At 43.2% G+C, this 15,571-nt stretch overlaps 1 protein-coding gene across 1 annotated transcript; it reads left to right on the top strand.

Moving 5' to 3' along the window:
• Positions 1-1,117: 1,117 nt before the first annotated feature.
• Positions 1,118-8,254, top strand: si:ch73-70k4.1 (FA core complex associated protein 20). Its single transcript, XM_021565659.3, has 4 exons — positions 1,118-1,348; positions 1,631-1,778; positions 3,583-4,343; positions 7,108-8,254. The coding sequence occupies exons 1-4, from the start codon at positions 1,206-1,208 to the stop codon at positions 7,178-7,180; spliced, it is 1,125 nt and encodes a 374-aa protein (XP_021421334.3). The 5' UTR covers positions 1,118-1,205; the 3' UTR covers positions 7,181-8,254.
• The last annotated feature ends 7,317 nt before the right edge of the window (positions 8,255-15,571 follow it).

The following is a 15,571-nucleotide window of genomic DNA, read 5'->3' on the forward strand; positions in this document are numbered from 1 at the left end:
TCCTCTCTGTTCTTTTGGATGAGCCTGCTTTTGTGAGCCTGGATGGTCAGTTGGTTCTGCTATTTTTATTTCCCCCGTCTTCCTTCCTGTATCCATGGCGATGGCACACAACAGAATCACAACTCCTAAATGACATAACCTTTCTTTCCAGGCGCCTGGTCGCTTTTCCCAGTGTAACACTGCAGGCAGGCATCCACAGCCTGCCTTGCCTGGGTCTGCGTTTGTGCTTTTCCCTCTGCGGTAAAGGACTACCCATGTCAGCAATCTAGCCCTCTGGAATTCTCATCTTCTGGGGCACTGTTTCAAAATTGTCCTCACCTATTTTCAAAGTGGCAGGTTTTCCCATAGTGTTATTTTTCCCTGTTGCCCTCCTCTCTCTTTTCTTTTCCTTCCATCCTTTAAGCTTTTTCCCCTTGTCTTTTCCATTACATAACCCCCATAGCTGTTCTTTCTGTTCGTCCTCGCTTTTGTCTCAAAGCTTAGCTTAGAAAGTCCCACTATTATATGACTTCAACTTTCCACCACCTAGTTCTGTGTTCTAGGATGACAGTATAATAACAGGCTACAGTGGCCATTGCATAACTCAACCCTTGCATTGACCCTTAGTGACCTAAACCGCTGACTACAGTGTGGTACAATAATAAAGTCAGGAAGAATTAAAAGCATATAGCTTTTTTCTGTATATCATTGTAAAGTAAAAATGATCCTTTCTTACTTACTGTTAGTTATTGTACAAATAACTACACATGAGAATGACAACAACATATTTTATAAACCTAGGAATGACATCAAGAGAGAAGCATGTGAACTATACAATTGCAGAAAGTTCATAAACTGTAACTAATTGGAGTTGATATAAAAATTATAAATTTACATTTCCCAGTGGCCGATATTGTGAATGCAATATGTTGGTTAGTATTCTGGAAAGCAAATTGGCTCACTTTATTTGTGTTGAGGAGCAAGCTTTGCTGGTAAATAGCTTAGTGCAATTTCTCAATAAATGAACATTTGAACAATCGAGTTTGCCGGATGGATACAATGTTCCAAATAACTTTCAATCTGCGACTTTTTATCCGGTGTGGGAGACCTACTTGCATGTTTCACCCGACGAGTGTGCCTGCGCACTGACGTCATCACACAAACACGGAAGTCTGTGCTGTTCGGTCAATGCCGCGAAAAGTATAACTGTGGCAGACTAGAGAGATATGGCTGAGAAATGCCCAAAGTCAAAACTAAAAAGAAAGAAATTGTCTATCGAGGAGCCCCTAACTGATATATTTTCCAGGAACACGCTGATAAAGAACAATGAAAGTTCCAGTGCATCGATTAAAAGCTTGCGTTCAACGAGGTATGCGAGCAGTCACGTTAGCCATCTGTCTAGCTCCCCCCTATCACGATTTACTCTTGTTTATATTGCAATTCAGAATATGTATAACTGATACCCAGATTGAACATTAGCTTCAACAATTACTCTGTGCTGTGGTGACAAGAAGATCGTGTCTTCCTTGATTGCAATGCATTGTCTTCATTTCAAATAGATAGTGGTTGGTTCTCATAGACAAGTCCATATTAAATTAAGAAACATAATTGCTCGTGTTTTCTTTACCAGTCATATTTCTGTGTTCTGTAGACCTGTGGTCCCTACAGAGACGTGGTGGTCCAGAGGTGACCTGGCTGCAGTTGAGAGTCTCTGGGCCCTGACTCTGAGCTCTGCTCTTCCCTGTCTTGACGCTCACCCCTGGGACCCAGTCCCTGACCTTCCAACAGTCTCCACACTGGTGAGTTAGCCATCCCAAGAGTGTGGATGCATCTCAATAGTTGTGTTGGCGCAGGACTTTAGTACAATCTATTACTGATTGGTAGAAACAATCAACTGGTCATCGCCTTAAATCTAGACCTTTATTAATTTAATGTAGCGTGTTGTATGGCTTGAACAAAAGCTTTTATTTACAAAGTTAGCAATCCCACTATAAGTAGCTAATTCTCTATCCAAATGGAGACAGATTTTCATGCAAAAATAAAAATCTGCATAAAGAAATGTGCATTTTCCCACCTGTGGTGTTTCCATCAAACTGACTTGTGGATAAAAAAAGCAATGCTTGACGAAGTGCACGTCAAATGTACTTTTTTTCGCTTAGAATAAAAATATACATTTCAATGTGTTTCCATTGCATTTTCAAATGTGCCTGTAGTTTTGTCACAAAAACGGTTGTGTTAAATAGCATATGTGCCTACTCTGGACTTGGCACCTGTGCCCTAGCTAACAGCTCGCAGATACAATGCGGGTAGAGTGTTCGGATTGTCTAGTCTACATTGAGATTATTATGTATAAGAGCGAGACTATTTTGATCTGTCAAATGGCAGCCAAGCGTCATCATCATGTCACCAGAATAAGACCCTCAATATTTATTGGAAAGGAGCATCAAGCTCATCACTCTGCAGTTTCACCGCTCTGTGAAGTTCATCATAACTTATTTCATCTGTAGCCTAATTTATGCTAGCTTCACGTGCTCATGGGAAGTTGAAAGTCCAACCATGATTGTGTTCAAGTGCTTTTGAAGTCAGAACAATTCTTCAACCAATAAGATTGTAGTTAGCCAGATGAGCTTGCTAACATTGCTAATTGAAGTGATCAGCTTGCCAGCAGAGTGAATGGAGATGATGTAGCCTCAGTAAGGACATTACTCCCTTGCCCTCCTCTCCCATTTGGACAGTTTACCAATAGGTTTCTATCAGGCCTGTCGTGACATTTTTTTATCCGGCATATACTTTACTCAAATAAAAAGGTTGGATGAAAACCTGGTTAGCAATGATTTCTCAACTCTCAACCACCACTGTTGTGCCGATTCCACCTTGTACCATGCAGAACTAAACAGAGAATATCTCAGAAAATTGAAATTTCTCTCACATACAATAGCTGTTTTTGAACAGCACTCTGCACTAAGACCAGTAGAGGAGAAAAACAATGTGTCGTTGAGTACTGCTGAGCTGACTAAAATGGTGGTCACTGTTGACCTCCCAGACGGCTAAAGCCTGCTGGCTGGCGCTGGCTCTCAGAGCTCCGGTCAGACAGTGGCAGTTCTGGGCCACGCATGCCACATGAACCAATCACTTTGACAGGTAGCTGATGCAACCTTGCATTTGCTGAATAATTGACTCCAGTGGGCTTCTCTTAGAAAAGCCCTGCTAGCTACCAGCTAAAGGAGCAAGCTAAGCCCCTATATGACAAACATATGGCCCAGACGAAAGACTGGATGAAATTATGTGTGATGTGCCGCTGGGCTAGCAACTCCAAGGCTAGCGTCACTTTTTCTTTTAACACTCCCAGTCCTTCCTTATTACGTATTTGGACACATTACACTTAGTCACATTTGAGAGGATCTCAAGGGCCCTGCTTGATGGGGACAAAGTTACTCATGCCCCCCACTCTCTGTCTTTCTCTTTCCCATTCTCCCTCCTTTCTATTGCTCTCATCTCCCTATCATTTCACCTCTCTTTCTGCCTCTCCTTTCTTTCTGTCAAACCCACCCCCCACACATTTCCCCCTTTCTTTCTCTCTCTCTGTCTTTCTCTGTGTTTCAGAGCTCTAATGTAGACCAGCAGATTGAATGGAGATGGTGTAGCCTCAGTGAGGACATGACTCCCTTGCCCTCCTCTCCTCTGAGTACTCCCACAGCCCCACACTGTTCCACCCCAGACTCTCCTCTCAATCCTTCTCCTGGGCTGGAAAAGACTCTCCTCCCAGTCCCAGTACAGACTAGCCAGACAACATCCACCATCAATGGCCCTCCTTCGAAGTCTGCTCCTTGTCTCGAGGGGCCCGGAGAGGGGACTAGTAGTAGTGGTGCTGGCCGCCCCAGACCACCAAGTCTGGGAGCCCAAGTGCCTTCTAGCTACGGAAGGGAAGGCCCATGGAGTGGAGGGGGAGTGTCATCCAGAAAGGACACAAAACGAGGGGAAGGAGGGCAAAACACGGCAGCGGCCAGACCCCACCCTACAGCCAGGCAACCAGGAGGAGAGAAGGAGAGTCACCCCTCTACTCCTCAGCTATTCATCAGAGCAGGGAACGGAGGATCATCATTACCAGCAGAAGCAAGAAAGGGTGGAGGAGGAGAGGAGGGCGAGAAGAGGGGGATGAAGAGGCTGCAGCTACCTGCAAACCAGGTGGATGCCACGTCCTCTACCTCTGACAGCTTCACTGCTGCTCCCATGGAGGAGGCGGAGGGGGAGAAAAGGGAGGAAGGGTTGTCTGGGATGGGCAGAGCTGATTGGGTTGCTGGCAAAGAAGGAGGAGGAAGGGCAATGCAGAGCTGCCCCATGTGCCTGGTGCCGTTTCCAGCTGGGTAAGTTAGGGCTGCCTGCCTCTTCAACCTCTCTGTATTAGAGGTCGACCGATTAATTAGTGCCGATTTCAAGTTTTCATAACAATCGGAAATCTGTATTATTATATTTTTTGACACCTTTATTTAACCTTTATATCTTTATTTAACTAGGCAAGTCAGTTAAGAATTTTCAATGACGGCCTAGGAACGGTGGGTTAACTGCCTCGTTCAGGGGCATAACGACAGATTTTCACCTTGTCAGCTCGGGGGATCCAATCTTTCAACCTTACAGTTAACTAGTCCAACACAATAACGACCTGCCTCTTGTTGCACTCCACAAGGAGACTGCCTGTTACGCGAATGCAGTAAGCCAAGGTAAGTTGCTAGCTAGCATTAAACTTATCTTATAAAAAACAATCAATCAATCATAATCACTAGTTAACTACACATGGTTGATGATATTACTAGATATTATCTAGCGTGTCATGCGTTGCGTATAATCTGACTGAGCATACAAGTATCTAAGTATCTGACTGAGCGGTGGTAGGTAGAAGCAGGTGTGTAAACATTCATTCAAACAGCACTTTCGTGCGTTTTGCCAGCAGCTCTTCGTTTATGACTTCAAGCCTATCAACTCCCGAGATGAGGCTGGTGTAAGCGAAGTGAAATGGCTGGCTAGTTAGCGCGCGCTAATAGCGTTTCAAACGTCACTCGCTCGCTCTGAGCCTTGGAGTGGTTCTTTCCCTTGCTCTGCATGGGTAACGCTGCTTTGAGGGTGGCTGTTGTCGTTGTGTTCCTGGTTTGAGCCCAGGGAGGAGTGAGGAGAGGGATGGAAGCTATACTTTTACACTGGCAATACTAAAGTGCTTAGAAGAACATCCAATAGTGAAAGGTTAATGAAATACAAATGGTATAGAGAGAAATAGTCCTATAATTCCTATAACTACAACCTAAAACGTCCTACCTGGGAATATTGAAGACTCATGTTAAAAGGAACCACCAGCTTTCATATGTTCTCATGTTCTGAGTAAGGAACTTAAACGTTAGCTTTCTTACATGGCACATATTGCACTTTTACTTTCTTCTCCAACACTTTGTTTTTGCATTATTTAAACCAAATTGAACATGTTTCATTATTTATTTGAGGCAAAACATTTTTTTTAATGTATTATATTAAGTTAAAATAAGTGTTAATTCAGTATTGTTGTAATTGCCATTATTACAAATAAAAGAGAGAAAAATAAATAAAATCGTCCGATAAATCGGTATCAGCCTTTTTGGTCCTCCAATAATCGGTATTGAAAAATCATAATCGGTCGACCTCTACTCTGTCTTCAGCACACTCATCTGCTCTCTCTCTTTCCCATATGCCTGCTGCCTTAAACTACTTTCCTTCCTACATACTCAAATTCAATGGTAGTTGGCTGCTCTTCTGCAGAGGTAAAACCTTGGTGTCTGACAAATCCAAGGTATAACCATTGACTGTATGGACTCCATTCTTTCACATATGCAGGGCATTTAAAAATGTAGCTCTAGGATATACATACCAGACAGAATTTTTAAATGTAGATCTTTACATCCTTGATTGCATAGCGGACCATGCTGGGTTTGCATGTAAACAGTGGAAAGGAAGTGGGTTGAAGAAAAGTACACAGTAAATCATTAATTGAAATGGGTCAAAAAAGCCAGGCCGTTTTAAGTGAGGTAGAGGAGGAGTGAATGAATGACGGGGCTAAAAAGCAGGGCTCAGGGCCAGTGGTACGAGAGCTGGATCCCTCTCCCCTCTCGCTCTCGTTTTACTCTCTTTCTGAACAGGCCGGCCTTTGTGTTGGCCAGGGACTGGCCTGGGTCTGGCCCACATCATGGTCTGCTCCCCTAGCCAGCTCTGTGTACCTTGGCTCGGCCACACAACCCCGCTGTACTCCCCTCCCAACTATCTCTCTCTCTCTCTTGGCTGGACTAGCAGGAACAATGGCTTCCTCTGTATGGAGAGATAGAAGGAAGAGGAGAGTGACCTAGAAGGGGGAAGAGAGAGGGGTCTCTTTATCTCTCGTTTAGAAAAATGAAGAGCTTTTTCTCTATAACAGCATTTATCCGTCGTGTGTTTAGTGTGCATGAGTGCAGGAGGGTACGGTGGCAGGGTTCTTAGAAAGTACATGATTTGGAGCAAAATAACTCTGCTCCAGTTTCTTCTTTCTCAGTCTCTCTCTCCTGGAGAGGACTCTGCCCGTGCATTACCCTCCAGCAGAATGACATAGAGAGAGAGCGATGCAGAAAGAGTGATCGAGAGGGAGAATGAGAGGGAGCGAGAGATACTGAGAGTAAATCTCAGTAGGCCTTTAAAACAGGGCAAGTAAAAAAGTACATGAGACACACACTGTGCGAGCGGGCCCAGCAGGAGAGCAGCAGTAGCAATCTGAAGTTAATAAGCTGAAAGCACTGAAGCTCAAGAAGAGACACTGAAAAGATGTCTGTTCCATCCACACACCCATCCATCCATCCAGATTCAGTGCACTTTCAGTGCAGTCGACAGTTGTGTCGAGCTTGAGCATCATATCGATACAATACATGCGATGAATGTTGTGATCATTGAAGGTACTACATGGCGGTTATGATTATAGACTGCCGTTTTAAAGTAGGCCTCGAATTGTAACATTTTTTTTTCTTCTATAAGAAATATTTGATTGCTGCCTTCTTGGGACAGATTTCTCCTGTGGAAAGAGATTTGAACCACCTGGGTTGATCAAAGACAAATGACTGAAATGCTGTCCATCCATCTCTCCAGGTTCACTCAGATGGACTGTGACAGCCACCTGGCCAAGTGTCTGTCGGAGATGACCCTCGACATGACCTGGTGATAGTCCACAGAGTCTTCTTCTGACACCAAGGATGGATGGAGGTCTGGAAGGACAGCCAGCTGGCTGTTGCACCACATTTGGGTCGTGTTCAATACGCACAAAACAGAAGAAAATGGACTGAATTGGGGAGGTGCTATCGAAAATTCTTGTTTTTGCCATCTGTCACAAAACGTTTTGCTACAGTGTGCTCTAATGAGGAGTTAGTTTCACTCCACTCACGCTGTTGTTTGGCTAGTTGGTCGTTTTGATTCAAACTCCAGTGGTATCTATCCCCCTGTGATGGACGGTGGGTCCAGACAACGGTAAAATACAGTATGTGATTCCACTGATCATCTAGTCTTCAGTCATGGGTTTAATTTGTAGAATCTTGTGTTACTGTTGGCTGGAGCAAAAACCCGCCTTTACCCTTTGTAAGATTTACTGACTTACTGTCCCACCTCCGCCCCTTCCCACCAACCTATCATCATGCACTACAAGGTTGGAATCATAGAGATGGATAGAGGGCACACCTGCCACTAAGCATTTATGAGGTGTACCACTTCCCATCGCTATGGTTGGAAACAATCTCTGATGGGTCCCATATTGCTTCATTCAGATACACATTTTGTACTCTCCTCCGCTCCTAACTGCATATGCTGCCATAGAAATAGAATGAATAAAACGGGCGTCCCCATTCAAGTCAACAAAGGTATAATGGGTGGACTGGTGGCCAAAGCGAGGAGCAAAGCAGGAAGTGTACCCTGTAGTAGTTAGTAGAAGTAGTTGCCATGGCGCTCTGGTAGCCTAAGCAGAGAGCTCCTGTAAATACTGCCTTCAGAAAGTCTTCACACCCCTTTACCTTTTCCACATTTTGTGTTACAGCCTGAATTTAAAATGGATTCAATTGAGATTTGTCGTCACTGGCCTACACTCAACACCCCATAATGTCACAATACCCCATAACTGGAATTCTGTTTGTTTATTTTATTTGACAAATTAATGAAAATCTGAAATGTCTTCAGTCAATAATTATTCAACACCTTTGTTATGGCAAGCCTAAATAAGTTCAAGAGTAAAAATGTGCTTAACAAGTAACTTAACTTGCATGGGCTCACTTTGTGTGCAAAAAGTGTTTAATTAGATTTTTAAATGACGACCCCATCTCTGTACCCCACACACACAAATCAAATTAAACACTTATCTGTCAGGTCCCTCAGTCGAGCAGTGAATTTCAAACACAGATTCAACCACAAGGACCGGGGAGGATTTCCAATACCTCGCAAAGAAGGACACCTATTGGTGGATGGATAAAAGCAGACATTGAATATCCCTTTGAGCATGGTGAAGTTATTACACTGAACAAAAATATAAAGGCAGCATTTTCAAAGATTTTACTGAGTTCCAGTTCATATAAGGAAATCAATCAATTCAAATAAATAAATTAGGCCCTAATCTATGGAATTCACATTACTGGGAATATAGATATGCATACAGTGCATTTGGAAAGTATTCAGACCCCTTGACTTTTTCCACATTAAGTTATAGCCATATTCTAAAATGGTTTAAATGTTTTCCATCAGTCTTCACACAATACCCCATAATGACAAAGTAAAAACAGGTTTAGAAATTTTTGCAAATATATTACAAATAAAAAATGGATCATATCTGCATAAGTATTCAGACCCTTTACTCAGCACTTTGTTGAAGCACCTTTGGCAGCGATTACAGCCTCGAGTCTTCTTGGGTGTGACGCTACAAGCTTGGCACATCTGTATTTGGGGAGTTTCTCCAATTCTTCTCTGCAGATACTCTCAAGCTCTGTCAGGTTGGATCGGGAGCATCGCTGCACAGCTAATTTTAGGTCTCTCGAGAGATGTTCGAACGGGTTCAAGTCCGGGCTCTGGCTGGGCCACTCGAGGACATTCAGAGACTTGTGCCAAAGCCACTCCTGAGTTGTCTTGGCTATGTGCTTAGTCATTGTCCTTTTGGAAGCTGAACCTTCGCCCCAGTCCTGAGCGCTCCGGAACAGGTTTTCATCAAGGATTTCAATGTAGTTTGCTCCGTTCATCTTTCCCTCGATCCTGAAACAGGATGCACCTGAGCTCAATTTCGAGTCTCATAGTAAAGGGCCTGAATACCTATGTAAATAAGGTATGTTTCTTATTTTCTACAAAAAATTCTAAAAACATTTTTGCTTTGTCATTATGGGGTATTGTGTGTAGATTGATGAGAAAAACATGGTTATCTAATCCATGTTAGAATAATTCTGTAACATAACAAAAAAGTGGAAAAAGTCAAGGGGTCTGAATAATTTCCCTAATACACTGCGTGTAGGCCACAAATACCTTATTAAAAAAAAAGGCAGGGGCGTGGATCAGAAAACCAGTTAGTATCTGGTGTGACCATCATTTGCTTCTTGCAGTGCGACATCTTCACATAGAGTTGATCAGGCTGTTGATTGTAGCCTGTGGAATGTTGTCCCACTCCTCTTCAATGGCTGTGCGAAGTTGCTGGATATTGGCGGGAACTGGAACATGCTGTCGTACACGTTGATCCAGAGCATCCCAAACATTCTCAATGGGTAACATGTTTGGTTAGTATGCAGAACATGGAAGAACTGTTCACAACATTGATATCAGCAAACCGTTCGCCCGCACGATGCTATACACGCTGTCTGCCATCTGTCCGGTACAGTTGAAACCAGGATTCATCAATGACAAGCACACTTCTCCAGCGTGCCAGTGGCCATCGAAAGTGAGCATTTGCCCACTGAAGTCCGTTATGCTGAACTACAGTCAGATCAAAACCCTGGTGAGGACTGGGAGCACACAGATGAGCTTCCCTGAGACTATCTCTGACTGTTTGTGCAGAAATTATTTGGTTGTGCAAACCCAGTTTCATCAGCTGTCCGGGTGGCTGGTCTCAGACAATCCTGCAGATGAAGCCAGAGGTGGAGGTCCTGGGCTAGCGTGGTTGCACGTGGTCTGCGGTTGTCAGGGTGGTTGGATGTACTGCCAAATTCTCTGAAACGACACTGTGGTAGAGAAATGAACATTAAATTATCTGGCAACAGTTCTAGTGGACATTCCAGCAGTCAGCATGCCAATTGTACGCTCCCTCAACTTCAGACATCTGTGGCATTATGTTGTGATACACAACTGCACATTTTAGAGTAGCATTTTATTGCCCCCAGCACAAGTTGCACCTGTGTAATGATCATGCTGTTTAATCAGCTTCTTGATATGCCACACCTGTCAGGTGGATTGATTATCTTGGCAAAGAAGAAATGCTCACTAACAGGGGTAGAAATACATTTTTGACAAACGTTTAAGCATTTTGTGTGTATGGAAAATATCTGGGATTTTTTATTTCAGTTCATGATACATGGGACCAATATATTGCATGTTGCATTTATTTTTGTTCGATATAATTACACTTTGGGTGGTGTTTCAATACACCCAGTCACTACAAAGATACAGGTGTCCTTCCTATCTCAGTTGCCGGCGAGGAAGAAAACCGCTCTGGGATTTCTCCATGAAGCCAACGGTGACTTTACAACAGTTTCAGAGTTTAATAGCTGTGATAGTTTTCTCCTGAGGTTGGATCAACAACATTGTAGTTACTCCGCAATACCAACCTAATTGACAGAGTGAGAAGACGGAAGACTGTTACAGCATTTAAAAAAATCCAAAACATGCATCCTGTTTGCAAAAAGGCACTAAAGTAATGCTGCAAAAAATGTGACAAATCAATTCACAATTCACTTTTTGTCCTGAATACAAAGTGCAAATCCAATGCAACACATTACTGAATACCACTCTTCATATTTTCAAGCATAGAGTTTTTCAGGATAAAAATATACGGAATGGAGCTAAGCACATGTAAAATCGTAGAGGAAAATCTGGTTGTCTTCTTTCCAACACACTGGGAGATGAATTCACCTTTCAGCAAGACAATAACCTAAAACACAAGGCCAACTCTTCATGGGAGTTGCTTACCAAGAAGACAGTGAATGTTCCTGAGTGGCCTAGTTATAATTTTTGTTTTTGCCAGGCATAAATGGGACCCGTCCAAAAAGTTGACTCAAGTTTGCCAGAAAGCACCTGGATGATCATCACGACTCTTGGAAGAATGTTCTATGGACAGATGATTCAAAAGTATCACTTTTTGGATGAGATGGGTCCCATTATGCCTGGCTAAAACCAAACACTGCATTCCACAGTAAGAACCTCATACAAACGGTCAAGCAAAGTGGTGGTAGTGTGATGGTTTGGGGATGCTTTGCTGCCTCAGGACCTGAACGACCTGCCATGAATTCTGCTTTGTATCAGAGAATGTCAGGGCATCTGTCTGAGTTGAAGCGCAGCTGTGTCATGCAGCAAGACAATGATCAAAAACAAACAATCAAGTTATATGAAAATAGCTAAAAAGCAACATATGAACTTTTGGAATGGCTTAGTCAAAGTCCAGACCTAATCATAATTGAGATGTGGCAGGACTTGAACCGAGCATACTTGAAAACCCACAAATGTAGCTGAGTTAAAGTAGTTCTGCATGGAAGAGTGGGCCAAAATTCCTCCACAGCGACGTGAGAGACTGATCAACAACTACAGGAGTGTTTGGTTGGAGTCTTTGCAGCTAAAGGTGGCACAAACAGTTAGTGTATGGGGCAATTACTTTTTCACACAGGGGTATTGGGTGTTGCATAACTGTTTATGAAATAAGTATGTAATTGTTCACTCAGGTTTCCTTGAGCTAATATTAGGTTTTGGTTGAAGATCTGATAATTCAATGTAAAAATATGCACAAGTAGAGAAAAGGGGGCAAATAGTTTTTCACAGCACTATAAAAATGAGATTTCTGCATTTCATTTTCAATTAATGTGCAAACATTCCTAAATCAACCATTTATCGGATCATCACGAACTTCAAGGAGAGCGGTTCAATTGTTGTGAAGAAGGCTTCAGGGCGCCCAAGAAAGTCCATTAAGCGCCAGGACCGTCTCCTAAAGGTGATTCAGCTGCGGGATCGGGGCACCACCAGTACAGAGCTTGCTCAGGAATGACAGGCAGGTGTGAGTGCATCTGCACGCACAGTGAGGTGAAGACTTTTGGAGGGTGGCCTGGTGTCAAGAAGGGCAGCAAGAAGCCACTTCTCTCCAGGAAATACATCAAGGACAGACTGATATTCTGCAAAAGGTACAGGGATTGGACTGCTGAGGACTAGGGTAAAATAATTTTCTCTAATGAATCCCCTTTCCGATTGTTTGGGGCATCCGGAAAAAAGCTTGTCCGGAGAAGACAAGATGAGCGCTACCATCAGTCCTGTGTCATGTCAACAGTAAAGCATCCTGAGACCATTCATGTGTGGGGTTGCTTCTCAGCCAAGTGGGCTCACCATTTTGCCTAAGAACACAGCCATGAATAAAGAATGGTACCAACACATCCTCTGAGAGCAACTTCTCCCAACCATCCAGGAACAGTTTGGTGACAAACAATGCCTTTTCCAGCATGATGGAACACCTTGCCATAAGGCAAAAGTGATAACGAAGTGGCCCGGGGAACAAAACATCGATATTTTGGGTCCATGGCCAGGAAACTCCCCAGACCTTAATCCCATTGAGAACTTGTGGTCAATCCTCAAGAGGCGGGTGGACAAACAAAAACCCACAAATTCTGACAAACTCCAAGCATTGATTGTGCAAGAATGGGCTGCCATCAGTCAGGATGTGTCCCAGAAGTTAATTGACAGCATGCCAGGGTGGATTGCAGAGGTCTTGAAAAAGAAGGGTCAACACTGCAAATATTGACTCTTTGCATCAACTTCATGTAATTGTCAATAAAAGCCTTTGACACTTATGAAATACTTCAGTATTCCATAGTAACATCTGACAAAAATATCTAAAGACAGTGAAGCAGCACACTTTGGAAATTAATATTTGTGTCATTCTCAAAACTTTTGGCCACGACTGTAGATGGGTTATTTTTGTTTTAATACATTTTGAATTCAGCCTGTAACAACAAAATGTTGAATAAGTCAAGAGGTATGAATACTTTCTCAAGGCACTGTACATATTTCATTATTTGTAAGTTTTTGTGTGTTTTCTAATCAGCTGTTTTGATAACATTGAGTTTAATTGCATATTTCTGCTGGTTAGGTCAACTATTTTTGGCAAGGCTAGCTAACCAGCGAGCTAGCTAATTGTTTGAATGATGCATCAGGACACAGAACCAGCATTTTTGTTTAAACTGGCTGCTAGTTCCTGGTCTTTTGAAAACATCAATTGAGGAGTCACCTGAAGCTTGAGAGGAATGGGAGAAGCAGTAAAGTGTGTGGTTGCCCAGAGCTGCTGAGGTATCACCAAAGTGGGTGCTACAAGTCCAGTAGCTACACGACTGGTTCCCAGAGGAGCCCTCGTCACTAGACTCTTCATCAACCATCTCCCTGACCACCTTCCTCTGATCAAGCTCTGAACTGTCCCTCTCCATCTTTGTAGGATGCACCCAAAGACTTGGCCTCTGTTGGTTGACCTAACTATAGTTAGGGTACTCAATGTGTTGCTTGTTTGTTATTTGCTTTTGAAGCGCTTTGAGATTCTTATGAAAACGCTATAGAAATAATGATTATGTATTTAGTGAGTTGTTTGCTGTTTCTGCATTATAATGCATTTACATGACACTTTACCATTCTATGGCAGCCATTTTACCTCCCCATTAACATTACATGGGGAATATTTAAACAATGCTTTGTAACTGAATGTCTAAAATTAGAACAAAATTCAACATTCTAACTCTAAAGCTGCATTACCTCCAGTGTATCAGAGTTCACTCTGGGTCGTTCGTAAATTGAGTGTTGTCAGATTGTCTGTTCATAAGTTCGGAGCATTCAGAATGGACACTGGCGGAGGAGTAGGGTTGATCAGAGCCTTCTGACCTCAACAGCAGTCAAGCGCCCACGCTAACTGGCTAAAGGTGGCTAGCTTCCTAGCTACTTGCGGACACATGAGAGAACACCTCATTCTGACCATTTTACTTGCCCTAGCAGAGCTGGTTAGGCTGTTTTCACATTATCTAGAGTTTAAGGACTAACTGTGCTGCTGGTAACAATTTTACCCCCCCCCCCCTTTTTTTTCCCCCCGTTTACTGACACCGGTTATATTCAATGGTTGTTGCGCGTTCGTAAATTCATCAGTTATTCTGCACTCTGGCACACTCAGACGAGAGTGCTCTGAAATCGGCGTAGAAAGCCAGAGTGAATTTACGAACACACCCAAAATATATGGCTCTGGTTAACATAATTTGAATGAACAGTCGTCATTACCAGGGAAATTATTGCATCACAATACCAGGCAGTCATTGCGAGTGTATCCATGAGTTTATCAGACCAAATTGCCAGGGTTAGAGTTTCCAAGCCCGTTCTAATCATTATATATATATTTTTTGTATTTTTCACCCCTTTTTTCTCCCCAATTTCGTGGTATCCAATAGTTACAGTCTTATCTCATCGCTGCAACCCCCGTATGGACTCGGGAGAGGTGAAGGTCGAGAGCCATGCGTCCTCCGAAACACAACCCAACCAAGCCGCACTTCTTGACACAATGCCCAATGCCCATCCAGCCCGGAAGCTGGAGCCACAGGAGTCGCTAGTGTGCGATGCGACAAGGATATCCCTGCCATCCAAACCCGAACGACGCTGGGCCAATTGTGCGCCGCGACAGAGCCTGGACTCGAACCCAGAATCTCTGGTGGCACAGCTAGCACTGCGATGCAGGGCCTTGCGCCACTCGGGAGGCCTATTCATATTTCTATGTGTGCTGCTGCTGCAGGGAGGGGGGTGTTGCTTAGGCAACCGAATACTTTTTTTGCTACACCTTGCTTGTTTCAGCAAGGAGCAACACAGTTTCATTACGTTGTTAAGAGTCCATGTTACCGCAGAAACGGACTCAACCACATGAATGCCCGGCCGTCCTGTCTTCGTTCCACACACGGTAATTGTGCCAGCCCTAATGATTAACATTATAGTTTTAATCATGATTTGAGTCTATAAAAAGTGTTTGTTTACAAACATTGGAGTAAAACAAGCTTATATTTTAGGTGCTGAAGGGGTATGACAGTTGAACTAAGCCCATGAGGCATTTACAAGTTATATTATTTAAGAATCAATGGGTATACAGTGCATTCATTAAGTATTCAGACCCCTTGACTTTTTCCACATTACAGCCTTATTCTAAAATTGTCACACCCTGACCATAGTTTGCTTTGTATGTTTCTATGTTTTGGTTGGTCAGGGTGTGAGCTGGGTGGGCATTCTGTTACTTGTCTAGGTCTATGGTTCTCAATCAGAGGCAGGTGTTCGTCATTGTCTCTGATTGGGAACCATATTTAGGTAGCCTGTTTGGTGTTGGGTTTTGTGG

This window comes from Oncorhynchus mykiss, chromosome 16, assembly GCF_057628025.1.
Source record: "Oncorhynchus mykiss isolate SJ-2025 chromosome 16, ASM5762802v1, whole genome shotgun sequence".
NCBI lineage: Eukaryota > Metazoa > Chordata > Actinopteri > Salmoniformes > Salmonidae > Oncorhynchus > Oncorhynchus mykiss.

Excerpts from the sequence above, each read along its gene's own strand:
- si:ch73-70k4.1 (XM_021565659.3), top strand. The coding sequence starts at position 1,206 with ATGGCTGAGAAATGCCCAAAGTCAAAACTAAAAAGAAAGAAATTGTCT. Across the intron at positions 1,779-3,582 it reads TTCCAACAGTCTCCACACTG|AGCTCTAATGTAGACCAGCA; the intron begins GTGAGTTAGCCA and ends TCTGTGTTTCAG. Across the intron at positions 4,344-7,107 it reads CTGGTGCCGTTTCCAGCTGG|GTTCACTCAGATGGACTGTG; the intron begins GTAAGTTAGGGC and ends CCATCTCTCCAG.